The sequence below is a fragment of the Conger conger genome, chromosome 6 (assembly GCF_963514075.1).
Source record: "Conger conger chromosome 6, fConCon1.1, whole genome shotgun sequence".
NCBI lineage: Eukaryota > Metazoa > Chordata > Actinopteri > Anguilliformes > Congridae > Conger > Conger conger.
The window spans coordinates 64,359,126-64,375,392 of record NC_083765.1 but is presented as its reverse complement, the minus strand read 5'-3'; the positions used below and the strand labels follow the sequence as shown (position 1 = coordinate 64,375,392).

General features: G+C 41.1%; 1 protein-coding gene across 5 annotated transcripts in view; it reads right to left on the bottom strand.

Annotated features, from left to right (window-relative positions):
- Positions 1-16,267, bottom strand: part of LOC133130254 (adenylate cyclase type 2-like) — a 57,741-nt gene that overhangs the window by 13,194 nt on the left and 28,280 nt on the right. For all 5 annotated transcript variants that reach the window (XR_009708935.1, XM_061244680.1, XM_061244681.1 and 2 more), the window contains exons 4-18: positions 15,128-15,292; positions 14,618-14,767; positions 14,020-14,180; positions 13,140-13,251; positions 12,674-12,801; positions 10,510-10,668; positions 9,879-10,011; positions 9,597-9,785; positions 6,456-6,499; positions 5,929-6,027; positions 5,576-5,645; positions 5,122-5,219; positions 4,927-5,011; positions 4,470-4,607; positions 1,892-1,999 (exon numbers count right to left, since the gene is read on the bottom strand). Coding sequence is in view for 4 of the 5 variants with exons in the window: in XM_061244680.1 (XP_061100664.1) it covers positions 1,892-1,999; positions 4,470-4,607; positions 4,927-5,011; positions 5,122-5,219; positions 5,576-5,645; positions 5,929-6,027; positions 6,456-6,499; positions 9,597-9,785; positions 9,879-10,011; positions 10,510-10,668; positions 12,674-12,801; positions 13,140-13,251; positions 14,020-14,180; positions 14,618-14,767; positions 15,128-15,292 (1,839 nt within the window). In the remaining variant the exon portion in view is untranslated. The remainder of the gene's footprint in view (positions 1-1,891; positions 2,000-4,469; positions 4,608-4,926; positions 5,012-5,121; positions 5,220-5,575; positions 5,646-5,928; positions 6,028-6,455; positions 6,500-9,596; positions 9,786-9,878; positions 10,012-10,509; positions 10,669-12,673; positions 12,802-13,139; positions 13,252-14,019; positions 14,181-14,617; positions 14,768-15,127; positions 15,293-16,267) is intronic.

Sequence of the window (16,267 nt, the reverse complement as noted above, 5' to 3'; positions counted from 1 at the left end):
CATTAATTCCTTGCAATGTCCCATCATTGTGGCACTTTCAATCTTGTGCAAATGTCCAAACCACATTATCATCACCATGCATTCATTACAGGCGAGACGTACAGTATCTCCAGGTTTCGAGACAGCCTCAGAGTGAGGGACAGAGTGAAATATGCTTAAAGGTTTGGGATCATCTTGTCTTTCTGCTTTTTCTGATTTCATATTTTATTTTCTCTGTTTATACTGAGGCGGCACGGATGGTGCAGTGGGTAGCACTGCCGCCTCACAGCAAGGAGGTCCTGGGTTTGAATCCCCGTCGGCCGGGGCCTCTCTGTGTGGAGTTTGCATGTTCTCCCTGTGCCTGCGTGGGTTTCCTCCGGGTACTCCGGTTTCCTCCCACAGTTCAAAGACATGCAGGTTAGGCTGATTGGAGAGCCTAAATTGCCCGTATTCCTGTCTTTCGCCCATTGTACACTGGGATAGGCTCCAGCCCCCCCTGCGACCCTGTTCAGGATAAGCGGGTTAAGATAATGGATGGATGGATGGATGTTTATACTGAAACAATTAATACGTGGTCCAAGTGCAGACTCAGAGCTTCTATTAAAGGGTATTTTTTTAAATACATTTTTGTTTCACCAATGTTATTACGTAGTATGTAGTTCCCCATTTCAATGTTTGAGAAAACATAACGTGAGATTAACATAATGTCAAATAAGAGTCATGTTTTGTATTTGGTTGCATATCCTTTGCATGCCATGATGCTTGTGACCTATCAACATCACCAGAGTCTGGATATCTTCTTTTCAGGTTGTCCTACAAGTGATACTAAAACTCTTTGCATTTTAATGGATCTCTACGGGAATTGGGGGGTGGGACTAGATTCAGCACTAAATTATGCAGATACAGTATGGAACACATTTGTTGGCTAAATGGTTTTAGGTCGTCAAGTGTCCAAGTTATCAATTGAGCCTCAAACGACTGTGCTGCTGTCAAGTTATGCAGCAGAAACTTCAAGAATCGTTTCTCTTGAATGTTCCTCCATTGAGCTCAACAGGAAAATCCATCAGGAAACAATTCTTGTTTGATCTAGACAGTTTGTGTATTTTTACACATTTCAATGGGTAACGGCATTCAGACTTCTTGAATAAACAAGAAATATATACTGTATGTTAGCATCCTCGATGTCCGGTACACGTCCCCTTACATAGGCTACTTGGCGTTCGAGCACCGACAGCTAAGTGGTAAATAGTCAACCGGCAAATATTAAAACGTGACATTACTGGAGGGTTTGTCCTTTTTCTCTTCACTTTCTGAGACAGATTTATATCAGATGAATTCCTACCTGGCATGTAAGGAAATGTGAGTCAAATAAAAATTTTAAAATGTACATAAGCACAGAATATATTGTTTTATTGCAATCTCATAGCCCATGGTAACTAGTTAGTAAGTAAGTTAAATCTACCTTATATGGTTATACATGCTGTTTTTATTGTTGTGGCATTGTCTATAAAAGGATACCACAGCACTGTATAACAGTTATGTTTCAGAGAACCACATAAGAATACACATTGCCTCCTAATCAAATTCCCTACGGTAAATTTACTTCCATATTCATATATTATTTATGGTGAATTATGGTATTTACTTCTGGGAAACATACTTTTCAGCTCTATAATGCAAGCTCTCCTAGTGATGAAAAAGGACTACCCCCCACTGTCGGAACCTTACAAGTATTTAAGACAACTATGGATTAGAGTGCTCACTTTTTCCACCTGGGGGTGGTTCTGCAAACAACAAGTAGTTACTCTGGGAAAACAAATATATATATATATATATATATATATATATATATATATATATATATATATATATATATATATGTATTTTGGATTAACCCTATGCAGTGACTCACCGGCAGGTAGGACATCCCCCCATCTGAGTCTGGTAGCTGGCTGCCGTTGCTGCGTGTGAGGTGAGACGTGACATTGAGCTGGCATTGAGCCGGGCTGCGGATACAGCACTGCAAACAAAAGATATGACGGAGAGACATTTGATTCAGCCTCTCTGACCTGCAAGGTTTACAGAGAGCGGACTTTGAGCTGCTGAGCTTTTACGGCTAGGACGGACATCATCATTATATCCTCAAACTCTCTTGTGCCTACGATATCTTTTGCTGTAAATTTGCGGAATGACACCTACAACCGGTTGTATCATTACTGCCCTTTGCCTGACCTAACTGTGTGTGAATAATAGAATTGGCTAAATGACTACATGTACAGTGGGCTCCAGAATTATTGTCACACTTGATGAAATTAAGAAAAAAGGTTGTATTTAGTAAACAATGCAGATAATAATATATATATATATGTAATGTTCAAACATATAGGAAAACAATGTATGTTTAATTCAATACATTTATTCTCATGCTTCAAGTCATTTTGGCACCCCTGGTGTGCAAACACTTTGTGCAAACACCCCTGGAAAAGATGACAGCCAACTCTATGTTCCCATAATTTGTGACAGGGTTAGAGAACCTCCATGCAGAACTTTTCAGAATGATGGATATCCATGGGTGTCTGCTCATGGACCACCAGACCACAGATTTCTAACAGGGTTTAAATCTGAAGTTGAGATTACCATTTCAGAACATGGATGTCATTTTCACTTAACCATTCCTGTGTGGATTTTGATCCATTGTGTTTCAGTTATTGAGCTGCTGTATAATCTACCAACAACCGACTCTCACTGACCACTGGCAGCAAAATATCTACAAAACATTAATTATCCACCTCCATATTTGGTAGTCAGTTTGAGGTGGTATGTCTCTTTTTATCAGAATGCGGACAACCCAGGTGGAAAATCCAGCTATGACCAGCTGGTGATAAACTACCAGAGAACGTACGCTGTACGGCTAAGGAGCAGTCTCCAGGCCCTGCGCCATCTCCACCTCAGGACCCATCTGTGGCCCCAGGCTTCCTCTGCCTCTGGACCCACCTGTGGCCCCACGCTTCCTCTGCCTCTGGACCCATCTGTGGCCCCATGCTTCCTCTACCTCTGGACCCACCTGTGGCCCCACGCTTCCTCTGCCTCTGGACCCATCTGTGGCCCCATGCTTCCTCTACCTCTGGACCCATCTGTGGCCCCATGCTTCCTCTACCTCTGGACCCATCTGTGGCCCCAGGCTTTCTCTGCCTCTGGACCGTCTGTGGCACCAGGCTTGCTCTGCTTCAGGACCGTCTGTGGCTCCAGGCTTGCTCTGCTTCAGGACCGTCTGTGGCTCCAGGCTTGCTCTGCTTCAGGACGGTCTGTGGCTCCAGGCTTGCTCTGCTTCAGGACCGTCTGTGGCTCCAGGCTTGCTCTGCTTCAGGACCGTCTGTGGCTCCAGGCTTTCTCTGCTTCAGGACCGTCTGTGGCTCCAGGCTTTCTCTGCTTCAGGACTGTCTGTGACCCCAGACATTCTCTGCTTCAGGACCGTCTGTGGCCCCAGACTTTCTCTGCCCCAGGACCCGTCTCTGGACCCAGCCCGTCCCAGGCTCCGGCCTCCTTCAGGCCTCCATCGCCTGAAGTTCCAGCGTCACTGCCGGACCCGTAGCCTCCTGAAGCCTCTTGGTCAAATGTTCCTGTACCCTGCTAGTTCCTGATCCCAGTCTGCTTCTTCCTCCAAGCCCTGCTCCAGTCCTTCTACCCTCCTGTTCTCCAGCCCTGCTGCTTGATCTCCCAGCTTCGACCTCTGCCTGTTCTGGACCTCGGCTTGCCTTCTCCTCATTGCTCTGGTTGCCTCAACTTTGACCTTGCCTGGACTTGACCAGGTTACTGCTTTCCTGTATTCTTGTGTACTCTGATTAAAGCCTGCCGTTTACAACATCCTTGATTCTGTGAGTGGTTCTAACTGGTTCTCCCCATAACATAAAAGCAACACCTTATGACTAACTCTGTGGAAAGGGGGTGTCTTTGCTGGGCCAAGACAAAATGAATTGGCAGGCGCTCTCTGTGGTTGCACTATGCCACACATATAAGATTCTCAACAGAGACATTTTAATTTGGGCTTCAGACATTTTGGCTTCAGACATATTTTAAATGTCATCTTGTATCAAGATTAAGTTTTAGGAGCTCTAGAATATAGAATAGTTCCTGCAGCAGAAACTGTAGGACAGAAAAAGTAATATATTTTTAAAGATTTTTTTAGATTTAGATGTATTGTTGCCCTTTAAATGTATTTTCAGGTGACCATTACCAATCTTGTGACGGTCTATTACCATCTGTCTCTTCTGAATGCATTTTTTCGGCTTTTCCCATGCTGATGGATGACAAAGTGATTTTGCATGCTTGTTGATTATTACATACAGCCTAAGGGTGCCAATAATCCTGGAGCCTGTATGTGTATAGTCACACGTGCAGACAGCAGGGGGAGTCGTGTGGTTGGTGGGGTGGGTTACCAGGTTGAAAACATGCACAGCAGGGGGAATCATGTGGTTGGTGGGGTGGGTTACCAGGTTGAAAACAGCGAGGATGAGGATGGTGGCAGTGGAGAGTATGGCCAGAGAGAGACGCAGACATGGCCTCTTCTCCACTGCGCTGGTCACCGCGGGCAGCCACTGGCACCACTTCAGCTTCCCTGGAAAGTAGCCCTGAAGGGAAAGGAGAGGGAAAAGAAAAGGGAGAAGAGAAAAGAGAAGAAATATGAACCATAGCAATTAGGACCACCAAGCTGAAGCAGGTAAATAGGGCATACCATAATCTTTTTACCGTTTGAAAGGTCACTGGACTCACTATTCTTGACATGATTGATTTAGGCAAACCAACTGTCTAACTACAATGTAAGCCTCTCACACAAAGGCTTTTATGCATGGATGGAACCATATTCAATTCATACTATTGACATGAATCTGTAACTGTAAATAACATGCGCTTCTGTTCTAATAGAAATCTGATCAGTAGAAAATGGACCTGGACATGACTCGCAAAACTGATGCACATGATCACCACGAGGACGCATGCCAGCACTCCAAAGCACAGGGTCAGCTTCCGGGGCCTGAGAGAGATAGGGAGAAAGTGAGAAAGGGTTGCGAAAACATGAAGTCTGCATTTAAGTGGATAAAACCAGAGTTTTAAAATGGTTCCAACAGGGACAGTCTTACTCACTCTTTTGTCACAAAGATCTGGACCATGAAGATGCAGAAGAATATAAAAATCGCACAGGCGACGTAGTACTTGAAGCTGGGAATGTCAATGGCCCGGTACTGAAAAAGGGAGATGAGAGTAAAGTAAATATGGGTCAATGAAGGATAAGGTAAGTTTTTTTATATTCGCTTTAATGTCACATTTGCATTCATATCAGTTTTATTCACTTAGAAATGAGATCGATAAGTGGCTACCCCTCCAAAAAGTAATTTGGTGTATCCATTAATGTTTTTGCACCACTTGAAAATAATTAAATATAGTACCATGAATAATGTAATTTGTTTGTCCTTCATAAGACGTCTCAAACTGGTATGGTATTCAAGTTACTGTATGCAAATTAAACCAACTTAAATTTGGACAAATTAAATTTAAAAAAACCCTTAACTTTTCCCCTTAACTCCAGGAGGGAAATTACCTGCTCCTCCAGCTGCTTTTTAGTAAACCACAGAGTGAGGCTGCTGATCTCCTCTGACTTTTCCCACTGCCTGAGGAGCAGAGGAGCACAGGAACTCAACCCCACAGTCCAATGTGTTTGCCTCCAACCCACTCAATTATTCCACTGAGCAAAATGAACAGGTCAACTGCGCACAACTAATGATGTTACTTTGATATGAGTACCATATTTACACAGCTGCTAGATAGTATGTTAAATTTTAAAATAACACAAACCATTTCTTGCCACGTGTTTTGGTTAATGGACATTGCAGTGAAAACAAGCAATGTAAAAAACTTTCTTCAGATAACAGTTATGTGAGATATACTACACACTTGCTGGAGCTTAGTTCATCGATGGTCAGGGCCATCTCATTGTGTAGCTCTTCATCAAACTTTCTCCTCTGGGACCTCTGCATTCTCTGGAGCGAGGAACTGAGGAAACAAGAGGGCACAGGCACACAGGCAGGCAAACAGACAGACAGACAGACAGACATGCAGTGGAAACCCAATCAGCCCTGGTCTTGCAACCCCAGCGAGCACAGAGAGGGGGAAGTTCCTATAAGTAGTGACTTTCAGTGCTTGAGCAGATATGGAGCGCAGAGGTAAGATAAATGGCTTTTTATCTTAAGATAAAAAAAGATAAATGGCATTGTGAGCTTGATTCCCCAGTAGAGCACTTCAGAATTTCTCCTTACCAAAGTGGTTCAGTACTGTAAATATCCAATGGTAAAAATATTAAATGTGTGCCATTAAATAGAATTGTGTAGAATAAACAATATATCATGTTTGCTTTCTTAGATGAAGACATTTTCTCATCTTTAAAAGGTTTTATGTTGGACAAATCCAATATTTTCGCTCACCTGTCAGGATCCGTGGAGGGAGGGGCAGACTGAAGCGGTATGTCCTGAAGGTGCAATAAATCACCGTTTTTAATTAAAGATGAAATAAAGATGAAATAAAGATGAAATAAAGATGAAATAAAGATGAATTAAAGGGCTTTGTAGCTTCATTCAGAAATATAAATATAAGGACATTTAATATGTAATTAAATATTAATAGGTTTTTTAAAACTAAGCACAAGCGTTTCAACATTCCGTTTCCATACATCAGAAACCCAAATTCAAGATTAGTGGGCAAAAGGCCGATCCATGGTGATGCACACATAAACTCTGAGCTCTGCCAGTATAATTATTTGTAATAATTATTCAAATAATGGGTCTTTGTCCCAAACGTTATGGAGGGCACTGTATATGACGAAAAAAAGCTAAACTCAACACAAAGCTAAAACTCAACACAAAGCTAAACTCAACACAAAGCTAAACTCAACACAAAGCTAAAACTCAACACAAAGCTAAACTCAACACAAAGCTAAAAGTCAACACAAAGCTAAACTCAACACAAAGCTAAACTCAACACAAAGCTAAACTCAACACAAAGCTAAACTCAACACAAAGCTAAAACTCAACACAAAGCTAAACTCAACACAAAGCTAAAACTCAACACAAAGCTAAAACTCAACACAAAGCTAAACTCAACACAAAGCTAAAACTCAACACAAAGCTAAACTCAACACAAAGCTAAAACTCAACACAAAGCTAAACTCAACACAAAGCTAAAACTCAACACAAAGCTAAACTCAACACAAAGCTAAACTCAACACAAAGCTAAAACTCAACACAAAGCTAAACTCAACACAAAGCTAAACTCAACACAAAGCTAAACTCAACACAAAGCTAAAACTCAACACAAAGTTAAACTCAACACAAAGCTAAACTCAACACAAAGCTAAAAGTCAACACAAAGCTAAACTCAAGACAAAGCTAAACTCAACACAAAGCTAAACTCAACACAAAGCTAAAACTCAACACAAAGCTAAAACTCAACACAAAGCTAAACTCAACACAAAGCTAAAACTCAACACAAAGCTAAACTCAACACAAAGCTAAAACTCAACACAAAGCTAAACTCAACACAAAGCTAAACTCAACACAAAGCTAAAACTCAACACAAAGCTAAAACTCAACACAAAGCTAAACTCAACACAAAGCTAAACTCAACACAAAGCTAAAACTCAACACAAAGCTAAACTCAACACAAAGCTAAACTCAACACAAAGCTAAACTCAACACAAAGCTAAAACTCAACACAAAGTTAAACTCAACACAAAGCTAAACTCAACACAAAGCTAAAAGTCAACACAAAGCTAAACTCAAGACAAAGCTAAACTCAACACAAAGCTAAACTCAACACAAAGCTAAAACTCAACACAAAGTTAAACTCAACACAAAGCTAAACTCAACACAAAGCTAAAAGTCAACACAAAGCTAAACTCAACACAAAGCTAAACTCAACACAAAGCTAAAACTCAACACAAAGCTAAACTCAACACAAAGCTAAACTCAACACAAAGCTAAAACTCAACACAAAGCTAAACTCAACACAAAGCTAAAACTCAACACAAAGCTAAACTCAACACAAAGCTAAACTCAACACAAAGCTAAAACTCAACCCAAAGTTAAACTCAACACAAAGCTAAACTCAACACAAAGCTAAACTCAACACAAAGCTAAAAGTCAACACAAAGCTAAACTCAACACAAAGCTAAAACTCAACACAAGGATTTACTTTCCAAGAAGATGAAGGACAGTATTTTTAAGTGGCATCAAACCGGCTCTCCAGCCTGGGATTTAATGATGAAAGCAGTAACAGTAAGCAAGGCTCTCAAAAGACTGATTCATGAGATTACTGCCTTGGAATTAGAAAGCAAATACACAACAAAGCAGTGAAAGCAATAAACGAGGAGATTGAAGATAGGGAAAATGTATTAACCCTTAGAGACCAACTGCGTTCTCATCCACAAACAAAGAGCTTTTGCCATATTCACTGCTACGGCCAGTTTATTATATGTATTCAGTCCAGTGCTTGAAGTGGGCTTGGTTGCCCTGGCTGATACCCTCAGGAGACCAAATTCTGCAAACAGCATCCGGATGTGTCAGCTGTTGTTAGAATTCTGAAAACAGCTGATGTGTCCTTATAAGTTTATGGAATTTAGAATTCTGAGTATCAACTTATTTGTAAAACCGTTTGTAAAACTGCAGATTACCTCTTATTAAACAACTTGTTAAATTATTTTCTTGATCCAACGATGTATTCTGTAAATGTTAGCAGCTACTATACTGTCACAAACATGTTTCCTAAGGACCTATCTTTTCAAAATTGGCTTGGTTCCAGAATGAACTGGTAGGGTATGACCTACTGGGACTTTCGTTCCTCTATCATTTCAACACACTAAAACCCACCACTTCCCCTTTCTCAGCCTATTCACAGGATCACTGACAACCAAATGTGTAATCCAGTATGTTACTGAAAAGCTATCTTGACAAAACAGAACAGTAAAGATAGCTCTTCATGTATTGCTGAAAATTCCATTCTAAACCAGCCTACACTGCTGAACACTTCTTGCTGGTTTTAGATTGTCAACCAGCAGTTCACCAGCTGCCCAGTCTACAGTCAGCTAGTCCACCAGTTTGTACTGGATATGCTCATTTCTGCAGACACTGCCTCTTTATGGGAACACACACACAGCTTGTTTAACAAAGACATTGTTATCCAGTTGATAAACACTGCTGTGATACCGGCTCAGCCCATAGAGGTTGATGGGCCAGCTAAAGCAAAGTAACACAGGGTGGATGGCCCCACTGGACAGTTCAGTTACAGGCCTACATGAGATGTAATTAAAGAGTTCAGCTTACCATTTAATATTAAGTAGGCAATATCTGTATTTATGCCCTCTCAATAATGCAGCAAAAATATTTCACAAATATTGGCACAGATGCCAATCCTGGAAGGCTTGAATAATTTTAATCTAAAGTGTAATTACCCTTTAAATATATAAATATGAGCAAAATCATACTGAATTTAATTGCAGTATTAGAGACACTTCCAGTGTAACCTCTGGCCCCAGCGGGAGCAGTGATGGCACACTGGCTGCATCCCCTCACCTTGGTGTGGGTCCTGCCGTAGATCAAGGGGTTGCTGATGTAGTTCTCCCGCCAGTACAGGTGGGCGAAGGGCTTGACGGCCCCCCAAGACTCCAGGTAGCGCGTCATCCGCACAGAAGCCCGCATCTTCAGCCCCTCATTCGCCCGCAGTTTGGGCAGATTGCTGTTATTCAGCTCCTTTTCCCTGGACTACAGATGAAGAAATTGAGACAAATCAGCTAAAAGCATTACTTTCGTTAACATCTCTCCAGTGTCCAATACAACAGATGATGATGGCCTCACCCGTGGGTCTATGACCAGGTATGTCTTGACATTATGCTCCTTGAGGTAGAGGTCTCTGAGATGGCCGTCACCCGCCTCTACCTCGTATGTGTTGTTAAGATGTTTAAGTGTGGCTTCTGAGATGTGGACCCGCCTGTCCACATGAACACAACACCAGAGGACTGCATCACAGCAGAAAACATACAGTCGCTGCCCAACGTAAAGGTACAATAGGTAATTTTGGACTTCTAATGGAATTGCAGCGACAAACATCCTCAAACCACAACAATGTTTATCCCACCCCCTTCTCTGAGAACTCGCTGACATTGAAACGTCATTGGCCGTGGCAATTAGAACCAATTTTCTACTAAAGAGCTTGAATTATTGTACAACTATACAATGTGTTGGTACAGAGTGCAAATCTGTTAACTCCATATTTTGAAACCCGAATTTAAGGACTAGAAACACAGGCAGAGGGTGAGTCAGCATGTCAGTGAGCCTTTTTCAATGATAGGAAGGGATTTGCAATGGTCCTGTAACAATGTTTTAACACAAAAATCTTACCTGTTGTACCATTAAGATATCTAGTTGAGACTGGGTTGTTCAGAAAAGCATGGAGTGACAGTCAATGTTATTATTGTGAATGTCTTACCCGGGTAAGCCACCTGACTCCATGTGATTGGCCAAGGTGACGTCATGTGACCACACATCAAACTGCCATTTACGTAGGCCAATCACACCACACAGCACATTGCCGGAATGTACGCCCACTCTCATGTTTATGTCCACACCCGTAGCATCTCGCACCTGTCTGCAGGGGGTTGAACAGTGACATAAACCGTGAAGAAATCCCAACAGATACTGTATTTACACCAGTCAGTCAGCTAATATTGAATGAATATTGAATATTTGGTTGACCCTTGCGCAAGGCATCTGGACCCCGTCAAAAAGCCAAAAGAGCTCATAAGGTTATTATGAAAAGCCCTGCTCATTGACTATTGCACCGTTATGTGCGTATCTTTAATTACATTTCACAAGCTACAGTACTTCCCCAGTTTGAAAAACGTATCATTAGCAGTCTGTGTAGTTAATATTCTCCTGTGGTATCAGAGGGGTTAGCAAATGTGAAACTCAGTAGGAAATAAGGTAGAAGTTCTTGAAATCTCTTCAATCTTCACCATGGTTTTGTTTACAGCATATCCAGTGTAATTTTGGTCTCTGCCTTAAAACGATGGCTTGTGCTTTTGGTCTCTTCCTTAAAATGATGTATTTTACTGGAGGATGCAAAGAATGCAAATAGATGGGGCACCCATCAGGATGGTGTGAAAACTTCAGCAGAGATTAGGGCAGATCACTCCTGAGTCCGGCCCAGTGCCGTCGGCTTGGTGTATTCCTGGCTTAAGAGCAGCCTAACTCCACACTGACCCCTGATCTATAGTGTCATTACATTACATTACAGGCATTTAGCAGAGGCTTCTATCCAGAGTGAAATACAATGAAGTGGCAAAGTTTCCAAAACAACTACCTGATCCTAATACTATCTATCTCTCTATTAATTCAGCCTTTCATTATTTCATTATTAGGGTTTACTCCTGTATACTATCCTTTGCAACATATAATCACTGCTCAAGGTTCACATTCCATTTCTAATACTTATTCTATTCTAAGAGGTCCAAGTAGAGGTTTATACTTTCTGGCATCAACATGAACATTTTTAGGGGATTTTTACTGAAAACAAAAGCATAATGCATAAAAGCATTAACTACATCAAAAGATATGAACAGGATTAAGTTCTCATAGAGCATTACAATGGAATTAACTGCCATTGGATTCAGAAAGACCACTGTCCTCAAATGCCTATAGTTCCCTGGAGCCCTCAGGCTGATGTATAGCTCAGTCATGGATAGCATGTTTGTAACACATCCAGTAACACATACTGTAGTCTAGATCCTAGTTTTGTGGTTATCATGATAGGCCCTTCTGATAGCTGCTGATAAAGATCAGAATGGGCAAGAAAATGCAATCATACACAGATACACAGCAAATAAACAAACCACATTAAAGCTAATACAGCAATAAATGCCACATATGTAAATATTGAACAATTATATTGATAAAAGTTGAGCAATTACATATCCTTGTATATATATAGCATATCACCAAGTCAATAGTATACACTCGCCAAGCACTTTATTAGGTATTTATTAAACTTATTGTTTAGGCTTCGCTACAATTATAATTTTGACTATCCACTTAGATCTATGTTGCGTTGTGTGTTCAGAGATGCTGTTCTGCATACCACTATTGTAATGGGTGGTTAATTGCGTTACTGTCACCTTCCTGTCAGCTTTCACCAGTCTGGCCATTCTCCTCTGACCTCTCTCATTAACAAGGTGTTTCTGTCTGCAGAACTGCAGCTCACTGGATTTTTTTTTTCCATTCTTTGCAAACTCCAGAGACGTGCATGTGAAAATGCCAGGAGATCAGCAGTTTGAGATACTCAAACCACCTTGTCTGCCACCAACAATCATTCCAAGGTCAAAGTCACTTAGATCAATTTTTTCCCCCATTGCAATGGTTGATATGAACATTAACTGAAGCTCCTGACCCGTATTTACATGTTTGTATGCATTGCACTGCTGCCACACAATTGGCTGATTAGATAATCGCATGACTATGTAGGTGCAATAAAGTAAAAGTGTTCCTAATAAAGTTCCCAGTAAGTGTATATAGCATCTATACAATGTATATAGATATGGCATATATACGAAGTACACAGGTAAAATGAAAGGGTTTTAAAATGATCTGTTACCCACTTGATGGCCTCACACATGTCCAGGCCCATCCTCACACAGTTCTTGGCGTGTTTGGGTAAGGAGACGGGCAAGCCAGAGACGCAGTAGTAACAGTCTCCTAAAATCTTTATTCTCATGCATTCATTCTCCTGTAACAAGTAAAAAGTCAAGTCAATCAACCTTACCTCCTCACTTGAAAAAGAATACCTAGAATACCTAGAAAACAAGCACTTATAATGACAAAAAAGGTTCTTACAATCACTTTGTAATGTTCTTTGTCATATACATGTTTTCTATAGGACAGATGAAATGACACAAATCTAATTATTGAAATAGCAGGTACTGCATCTGTTACAAAATTACTGCGTGACTAGAAATGACTCATGTAACAAATGCAGATGCAGCACAAAACAATGCTTTGTGGGACCAAAAATTCTGATTGATATCCTAATATTATTATTATTGTTATTACTGGCGAGAGCATCACCTTGGCGATCTGATCAAACTTCCCGAACAGCTCATTAAGCATGATGACCAGCTCCTTGGGAGAGCAGTCACTGGCCAGTCGGGTGAATCCCACAATGTCAGCATACAGGATGCTGTCACAGAGAAGCAAAACAGCACGTCACAACAACACCTGCCATGCACTTATCATGGGGAACACTGTGACCCAATCATATTTTAATACTTCATTCTTCTTTTAGCAGCTGAAATAGCTTTTACTCAAAACTTAGTTTGACTGGCCAATGATGGTTTCACTTCTCCTTCATTATTAGATTTTAAATAATTTCTTACATACCAATGCCCAAAATATCAAAAGCAAAATATCACAATATAATATAGGTATAATTAGGTATAATTTTTTGTTAATTGTATTAAACTTAAAACCAGAGACAGACACTTTGCAGAGAGTAGACTCACATCTGCCTCTATTCCGGGCACCACAATTTCCCAATGTTTCAGTCACACATTAGAAATATTAATTCCCATTTAAAAGTGTTATAACTTGTGTTTGGTTCCCAGTTCAGAGTGATGCTCTGAAAGCAATACTCATAAACTGTCAATTTATTTTGAAAAATCCAGTGCATTGGCAGGAGTGTAATTACTGTACACATGCAAGGTGTTCTTTCTCTTTAAAAAGAAGTCAACATGACTGGGATTTTGGCTGTCTTGCTACACTAGAGATGAATCAAGAATAAATAACTTGAGTTTAAATCATGGTCATAAAAGGCAAATGAAAAAAAACTCCAACTTCAAAACAACAATTCCATTGGAAAGTACAAATTAGGAGAAGGACAAAAGAGGAAATAAACTCTCAGGTCTGTGTGATTTCAGGCTGTATTTGCAGAAAGCGGGGCTCTTTGTACCTGACGTTCTGGTGTCTCTTGACATAGAGACTGTGGAAGTTGTTGTCCTTGACCAGCCGCTGCTGCTCCTCCTTGTCCTTGCAGTCCTGCAGCCTCTCCATGATGGCCAGCTTCATCTTCATCGAGATGTAAACTGGCAACACGGACTGCAGTAGGTTCTCCTGGATGAAGAAGAGAGAGATGTTTATAACACCTTCTACTCCTTTATTAGGGGCCTTTAAAATTTAAGTAAAAGTTAAAAAAAGAAAAGTGCATAAGCAGAGATTCAATGTTCACATTACTAAATTAATATAAGAACAATATATTCACATAACGGTCAATACCACCAGATATAGCCAGTTCTCCTCACATGTAGGCAAGTAATACAATTTTTTGCATTGCAAAGTTTAATTATTGATTTAAAATTGCAGATACATAGTTCTCTGCATTGACACTCAGAGAATATTCATGGAAAAGATCTGCAGATCTGCATTTAAAATATCTTGTAGCACATGCTTTGTTAAAGATAGCCTTATCTTTAACAAGCTAGCGCAGTATTTAAGAGCATACAGGACTCAGTGGGCAGGACCCAGTGGGCCTCAGTGGGCAGGATTCTGACCTGTTGCCTCTTCTCCATCTCCAGTTTCATGCGGATTCCCAGACAGCGGAGGGTGTCCTGGAATGTCTGCCTCAGAGCTCTCTCCATGAGGACCTTGTGAAAAGCCCCAACCACGGTGCCACACAGGAACACCATGGTATTGGACAGCAGCTTAAGAAGAACCAAATATACATTTTTCTACAGATACTCTCCTTCTCAAGAAAAAACAAAACAAAACATACATCATTCTGGAAATGTGGCTAGTGGGGAAATAATGAGCTAGTCTGCATAGAGGTGCATGGCAAGCACACAGTAGATGCAGGCGGTACGCTTGCATTATGTGACATGTTATCGCTAGAAACGGAGAAAGAGCCGCTGGCACAATGGTGCGTCTCTGGCATGCCATCACATGAAAAAGCTGAAACAAGATATTACACTCGGGAGGCATGCCCAGGAGATGACAGAAATAGTTTTAGCGCCTTTTAAAAATAAATTAGGATCTGCTGTAATGACTGTGGGTGATGGAGGTACCTGGTTGGCCACTAGAACATTGGGGGTCTGGCTGAAGACGGTGAGGTGCACGGTGAGGACCACGACGTGAGACAGAGAGGAGACGATGCTCAGGAGCACAGCATAGCTCATCTGGAACGGCATCATGGTGTACACTGTGAAGATGATGAAGAGGAAGAACGGAACCTGTGGACCAGGGAGGAAGAGGAGGGAGAGGCAGAGTACAGGAGAGACATAATCAGCACAAATGTAAAACACTGATGACACACTGAGTCCAAGCTTGCATAGTAACTGATTTCATTGAGTAGTGTTGGAGCAATACTGTCACGTTTCAGGTCTGTCTCGCCATGTTTTATGTTTATTCATTTTTGTCTTAGTCTTGTATTGTCTTATCATGTATTATGTTAGTCTAGGTTCGTCATGTTGTTTAGTTTATTTCTTGTTACGGAGACTGGTTACTGTTTTCAACATACACTTTTACATGTCTTTCCGCAAACCTTGCGTTCCGCCTTTTCTCTCTCTCTCTTTCTGTCATTCACACCCTAATTGTTTCCATTTGTCTATTTACTAAAACTACTAACGCTAGATCAGGATTGGGTAGAACTAACAAACTAATCATGTGTTCATGTTACCTTACGTTTCTCGTGCATGTCATTTACTAATTTACTAATGCTAGGGCAGGATAGGTTTATTACTGACGATTACTAATTACCTTGTTTAACTTGTCATCCATCGCACCTGTTTTCTATTTCCTTGCTGCGCTCTAACTATTGTCTACACCTGCATTTATATCCCTGTCGCGCTACTGTTCACTGCGAAATTGTCTGCCTCTAGTTTACTACGCAACTCTTGAGCATTATTACTGATTGATTCACGTTAAGATCCAAGCCTGTTTTACCGACCACCGTTTATTGATTTCTGTTTCGTTGACCATCGTTTGTTTTTTGACCACGTCTTCGCCTACCGTTTTTTTACCATTGCCTCGCTGATTGTTTCATGGTTTCGACTTCCGCATCGCCCTCGACTACGACCCTGCCTGCCGTCCGCCTGCACTTCTACCCCGCTGACAGCTCTCCTGCTAGCTCTCCTGCTCTACCGACTACGAGTTTGCCTCTTCCCTCGGCACCGTGCTTTTTGTTCGTTTTGTGTTTGTTTGGCTGG